The sequence below is a fragment of the Austrofundulus limnaeus genome, unplaced genomic scaffold (genome assembly GCF_001266775.1).
Source record: "Austrofundulus limnaeus strain Quisiro unplaced genomic scaffold, Austrofundulus_limnaeus-1.0 Scaffold6, whole genome shotgun sequence".
Taxonomy (NCBI): Eukaryota; Metazoa; Chordata; class Actinopteri; order Cyprinodontiformes; family Rivulidae; genus Austrofundulus; species Austrofundulus limnaeus.
The window spans coordinates 2,425,576-2,432,245 of record NW_013952408.1 but is presented as its reverse complement, the minus strand read 5'-3'; the positions used below and the strand labels follow the sequence as shown (position 1 = coordinate 2,432,245).

The 6,670-nt window shown below is 36.1% G+C and overlaps 1 protein-coding gene across 1 annotated transcript in view; it reads right to left on the bottom strand.

The window, feature by feature from the left end:
• The window catches only part of mep1bb (meprin A subunit beta b), a 7,556-nt gene extending 1,699 nt beyond the window's left edge, over positions 1–5,857 (bottom strand). Inside the window, exons 1-11 of the mRNA XM_014028829.1 lie at positions 5,782–5,857; positions 5,633–5,651; positions 5,496–5,546; positions 5,357–5,400; positions 5,176–5,254; positions 4,556–4,673; positions 4,211–4,389; positions 3,330–3,548; positions 2,979–3,131; positions 2,222–2,437; positions 886–1,353 (exon numbers count right to left, since the gene is read on the bottom strand). Of these exons, the coding sequence (XP_013884283.1) occupies positions 886–1,353; positions 2,222–2,437; positions 2,979–3,131; positions 3,330–3,548; positions 4,211–4,389; positions 4,556–4,673; positions 5,176–5,254; positions 5,357–5,400; positions 5,496–5,546; positions 5,633–5,651; positions 5,782–5,856 (1,621 nt within the window). The 5' untranslated portion in view covers position 5,857. The remainder of the gene's footprint in view (positions 1–885; positions 1,354–2,221; positions 2,438–2,978; positions 3,132–3,329; positions 3,549–4,210; positions 4,390–4,555; positions 4,674–5,175; positions 5,255–5,356; positions 5,401–5,495; positions 5,547–5,632; positions 5,652–5,781) is intronic.
• Between the last annotated feature and the right edge of the window lie 813 nt (positions 5,858–6,670).

Here is a 6,670-nt window from a genome sequence, read left to right as displayed (position 1 = left end):
CAGCAAGTTTCTCAGTGGACCTGCGCTCAAAAATATATATATATACATATATTAGGGGTGCAACGATACAGGAAATTCACGGTTCGGTTTGGTTCGATACTTTAGTCTCACGGTTTGATATTTTTTTGATACAAAAAAGAGACATGTCCATGCCCCTTTTAACTTGTAATTTATTCAAATTAATTATGAACATTTGTTCAACCTCAAAAGTACAGTTTTTAAATTAAATATTGCTGAAACAGCAAGTTTCTCAGTGGATCTGCACTCAAAAATGCAGCCCAGGTGGAGAAGTCGAACACAGATAAACTGATCCTTCAACACAGAGCGTCTTCAGAAGACAAGTTTATAAAGTAAAATTTTAAAATCTGTATTGTTCGATACAGCACTGTTCGATACGGTTCRATATGGATACATGTATTGTTGCACCCCTTATATATATATATTAGGGGTGCAACAATACATGTACCCATATCGAACCGTTCAATACAGTGCTTTATGTTCATACACACTTGTATCAAAAAATACAGATTTTTAAATTTTATTTTATCATGTTGTCTTCTGAAGATGCTCTATGTTGAAGGATCAGTGGATCTGCATTCGACTTCTCCACCTGGGCTGCATTTTTGAGTGCAGATCTGCTGAGAAACTTGCTGTTTCAGCAACATTAAATTAAAAAAAATTGTACTTTTGAGGATAAATAAATATTCATACTTAATTTAAATAGAATACAAGTTAAAAAGGGCACGGAAATTTCTCTTTTTTGCATCGAAAAAAATATCGAACCGTGAGACTAAAGTGCTGAAGCGAACCGAATCATGAATTTTCTGTTTCGTTGCACCCCTAAAATGACTGAATATTTTTGATTATGTGACAAAAAAGCTGCACCTGATGTCATCTTGTTGGGGTCAGTTGTGACACTGCGCTGATTGGACATGCGTTTTTGAATGTGTGGGTGCTGATCCATTAACATCATGGTGATCTGTTTCCAAGGACAAGGCCATGTCTGCCCTGTGTCCCCTTCACGAGCCACCAGATTAGCGTAGGCCGACAGCTCCCCAGGGTAACCCTCTTTTCCGYTGGGGTAAAGCTTCATTTGGAAGGAGTAACCTTCCTTAGAGGTGAATGGAGGGCTAAAAATAAATGAATCTGTTGGGGTGTTTTCCAAAAGATGAGCAAAGTTTTTCACTCGCCAAATAAACTCTGGACAGGTGGTTTCAGAAAGGTTGATGTCGTCCAGGGACAGTCCCCCAGCCGCAGGCCCAGAGCCCACCCTGGTCCCTTGAAAAACAACGCGGAACTTTGTTTTGACATCTAGGCTCACGTGGTGCAGCTGCCAAAGATCCTGGGGAGATCCTGTCACAAAAAAAAAGCAACATCACTGAGTTTAGCAAGTATAAAATAGTCAGATTTTATCTGTAGAACTTTAAAAACGACAAAATAAATGGCCTTTTTTTAATTTAGTTTTTATTTCAAAAACAGTGTGAACACTGAGTGCTGAATGACTGGTAAAAATTGCTGAAGAAATGGAAACTAAGTTGAAAGAAACATAAGAACATTATCAGCAAAATACTAGCTAAAATAAAAAAAATTAAATGTTTGTTAAAGGCTAACAGTAGCCAAATAAGCTTAAAGTAGGAAAATGGTAGCGAGAGGTTGCAAAACAATTTGAAAATAGCGAAAGGCAAGCTGAAATCGAAATACTAGTAAAAGGCTGGAAAAATGCTAAAAGGTTTACTGGAAGCAAAAAGTTGAAAAAGGTTAGCCAAAAGCTAAAAGTTGGAAAAAAAAAAGTTGCTGAAACTAAAAACAACAAAAGGGAAACTAAAATCAGCAAAAAGCTAGTTAGCAAAAGGCTAATTTGGTGCTAATAGTATTAAAAGGCTTACTAAGCAAAATTATAAAGACAAATTTGCCAAGCAGATGCTTACTACAAACTAAAACAGCTAAAAGTTGCAAATGTCTTGCTAAAGGTAGCCTAAGGATAACTATACAATTAGCATTAGGACAAAAACATTGTGTATAAAACAGCATTTTTAAAGAAATTATAAGGGACAATAATGTACTGTTACGAGGAAAAGAAGCCTATTTTGAATAAATATAAATATTGAATGTTATAGACTATAAAAAGCTAAAATAACACAAACTATGTAGAATTAGACTGCATAGAAATGAACAAAAAAAAWTTTTAAAATGTGTGAATACTGAAAAAGACTTTAGTCACCATCTATAGTTGTTACAAAGCGCAGAGTTCCTTTAGGGTTGGCTTTGTCATATTCCCTGACAAAGATCTGCAGTGTGTCACTGGAACCAGCACTGTTGTAGTAGAAGAACTGTAGACACTGATAACCTCTTTTGGGATAAAGGATCCTGCTCTCCAGCACAGCTGTGTCTCCAATGTTGGCCGTGCCAGTGCTGAAGTGCATGAAGTACCCCGAGCCTAAACAAATAAATTACATGAATTAAGGATGCAGCTCTTCATTATCGCATTGTAGATGTTTTGATGTCGCTAATCGGTGACATAAAACTAAATTAAGAGCCCATGTTGTTCGTAAGTACAGAGTTGTAATTAGATTTGAGAGTTTGATGAAAAATGAACAAAAAAAATGTCTGTTTTTCTTCTTAACATAATGTACACGACTTAGATAGAATGTGGGGGGGGGGGGGGATTCTGGCACCGTTTTATGTCTTCAAAAACAACAACAAAAATAACCTTGCACAAAGTTGTTTTCCAAAGATGCTAAAACTGCTAAAATGTGGCCAAAAAACAAATTTTAAAAGTAAATTAAAGAATTTCATTATGGCTTCAATTCTGTAAAATTCTTCTATTTGACACGCTGTCCTTCAGTTTCAACAAGCAACTTTTTTCCACATCCACCATGAAAACAAGACAAAACTCAGTGATTTCTGAACTCGCATTTAGGAATATGACTTGTACCAAATTATAAATCAATTCTTTAACAAGCCAAGTTTTATACTACCTGTGCATTTGCCCATGTTAGTGTAGTCTACGTTTGGCCCTCCGGCAGCTTCAGATACCCTGACCCAGTCAGCTGTATCCTCTTGCCCCTGGATCATTCCGCAGATGTTCTCCCGTTCAAAGTCACAGGAGTCCAAAAAGGTGGAGCCTTGAGCTAGAAGACATTTCATAAACACTGGTGAAATTCTTAGAACTGCAATAAACCACCGCAGGTGTTTTACAGCTTCTATAAAATTCCGGCCACCTTCTTCACAATAACTATTGATCCAGCTGAGCAGTGTGACCATCTTGGAGTTATTTTTTTATGATGCAAAACTAAAGCCCAGGCTACATACTGGCTGTTGAAGCTTACTGCAGTTGTAGAGGCGGTTCAGCTTGAGCAGGTCACTGTCACTGAACTCCATACGCTGGCCAATGACGTCGCTGAAAGCGGGGATCTTTGTGACGATGGTGGGCTCGGTGCCATTACGGAAAGCGTTTTTACTGTAGTGCATCATGGAGCTATAGTCGTAGGGTATGCCCAAAGAGCTGGAGGTGGTGTCGTTGTAGGTGTTAAAATTGTGTTCCTTGCCTGCAGATCAGACATACGGGACATTAGAAAATGATTTTGTTACGCTTTAATATATATATATTTTGTATAACATAGAGATTAGGTTTCTGACATTTATCCACAGGTGTTTGAACCCTTGACAGAATGGAGCTGACAAATCAGAGCACATTGTACTTTAATTACAGACTCTAATAAAAGACTAATTTGATGAGCATAGGTCAACACAACTATCACTGATAAGGATGTTTAATTTGCTTATCTAGTCAGGATTTTAGCCATGGAAACAGCTAATCCAAATACTTGTCACATTTGCTGTAAAATGAGTTTTGCTTTTCAAAATTAAGCTAAAAATATAATTTTAAAACTTATTTAAAACATCAGTAAAGTAAACTGTAATGTTTTATATATTAGTTATGATTTACATCTTATAACTGTATCAAATATAATATTGCATTATATATTACATAGTATATTATAATACAATTTATCATGGTATATTATATTGTCTTGTGATGTAGAGTCATACTGTACGATATATCATATGATATTGTATAGTGTGTTGTGTATACTGTATATTGTATTATATTGCATTCTATAATAATGTATAAGTCATATTTTGCTCAGTATGTTAGTGATATGAAATACTATATTAAAGAGAGGATACATAATAAATTGTCCTTTACCCTCTGTGATGTGATCCCAGATGATTTTGACATAATCATCACGGTCGGATCTGGACTGCTCATGCCAGAAGCCCAGAGCATGAAGGAACTCATGTTCTATGGTGGCGATACGGTCACAGTTGGTTCCTATCGACAACCTCTGCTTCCCAACTCGCCGGTTACCAACAGAGGAGAAGCAGCTTTTGAAGGGGGAAAGTCAGGTTTTTATGAACATCATATAAAATCAGCAGTGTCTTATCTCAAAGGTTTTACTTGTGCACAGGATTTACAATACTTTAACCCCTCARTCAATGCAGTTTGTCTTCCCATATAAACATATAAAACATGAGGTCTTCTTGGTCTTACCCGTTCCCTTTAAARATGGAAATGTAGTTCTCTTCTCCGCCCCACGGCTTGAAATCAATGCAGGTCTTGAGGCGGTACTGCTCAAAGGCCTTCAGAATGACACCTTTTGCATTGATCTCTTCAAAGAAAATGAAAATTTGAATGTTACATCCCGTCTTCCTGTTTAAGGTTAGAATATTTATAATCCTGCTTAAATTCCCAATTAGACCTCATTAAATGATTTTGGCATGAGATTAAATCTGATTGTGTAAGTCTCACTTTTGTGGTCTCGAGATTAGCTGTCAATGTCAGGACATCAATCATTAAACAATGCTGCCCTGTACTTTGACATGACTCTGAACTAAACACCAGTTAATGATTGGGAAATAATGTAGGATTAATTGTTTACTGCAGCATTAAACAAAAAAATTTTTTTTTCCTTACGAAGAAAAAAAAAGTCAGGTTAGGTTTGAACATTCAACATCTGTGAGATTATTACAAAGCATAAATGGTCTGATTAAAAGTGTATGAAAAAGTAAAAAAAAAACAATTTGAAAGGACAATCAGACTATTTGCACCTTTTACAGAAACATTTTGTGATATTTTACTATTAGCTATTGTTTATTTTTTGTTTGTTTTACCTAAGTCATCTTCCATGTAGTAAGGAATGGTTTTTGGCCACCTGTACTCCTCCCCTATGATGGAATTTCGAGTTTGATCCTGAAGTGGCGACACAACAATCACAAAGCCATAAGTCCACACTCAAATCTACAGAAATGAAGCTGTGTGAGATGAAAACTAAAAGCATTTAGGCGAATATACCCCATCGATCACAATGTCCCCCTCCACCAGATTTAGCCCTGCCGCTGTGTGGGTGGGACAAAGAACATAACATTTAGAACAGTAAGCTAACTCTGAGATCTGCAGAGAAAAACAAATTCAACACTACTAATTCCCGCACCTTCATTTATGTCAAAAATGTCAAGGTCTCGTCCACCGTCTACATCCAAGTCTATAAAAACAAATGCATCTAAATACGCTGAAGTCAAAGTGACGTGAAAGACTGGAATCTGCAGATTGGTTGAGATAATCACTAACCTGGGATCTTCGGAGTGGGCTGCAGAATAGCAAACAAACAGATATAAAGTTTTCATATTAAAAAGGATTTATTGTAAATTTTTAATTTTTATAAAGTTTATGAATCAAGTTTATAGTTTCAGCATCCCTTAAAATGAATCTTTCCTTACCAAGCAAAGAGTAGAAACACACAGGAGGCATCCAACGTGAAGCAAAAGCACAACTGTAGGTTTTCTTTTGGCCATGTTCAAATATCTCTGTTTACAGATGAAACATACTGAGCTTGCAATCATCGGTAATGAAGGATTTATCTTCCCAAGTCAATAACTGACAGGGTCGTAAAGCTTCTTGGTTATACAGCAACTTTAACATTCCACTATCTGTTAACAAATCTTTACACCCTTGTGAGGAAGACACAAAAATAGTCATTAAAAATACATGAAAAACAGGGTTTATCTGATGAACTATGCATAATAACGACCCCTACTGATAAATGGTAAAAGAAAAAAGAAAGTTTTATTGTGCTCGTATAAGCTCAAAGGCTGTGCAACAACCTACTCAATCTCCTCTCTGACCTACAAACTGTTTTAGCCAAACTCACAAAAGTTTTATCTTTTAAAACTCATGCTACATTTGCCGATCGACGAGATATGTTAGCTTAATTTATTTTCCCCTTCCTGTAGGATTTTAGATCACGAGAATGGTTTATAGCTAAAAAGACACACTTGCAGTGAAGAGCTTCGCTGGAGTTCAGACATGTATCATTAGGTTACATCTGTCTGTGCGTTATTTTGRAGAGGTAAAATAAAAGCTGGACATTTCTATGAAGTGTTCAAATCTGCATTAAAACACACAGCAGAAGGTTGATTGGCTTTGAGTTTTCCTTCTTGTCTGCTGTTCTATTCTGAAATGTTGTTACTATGACGTGCAGCATTCTTTTTCTTTTTGAAATTGTGAACCTTTCTTTTTACATTTTTGTCATCAAATTTGTTTTCTCACTTTGGCAAGTGAGGTATTATTATTATTGTTATTGTTATTATTATTATTATTATTATTATT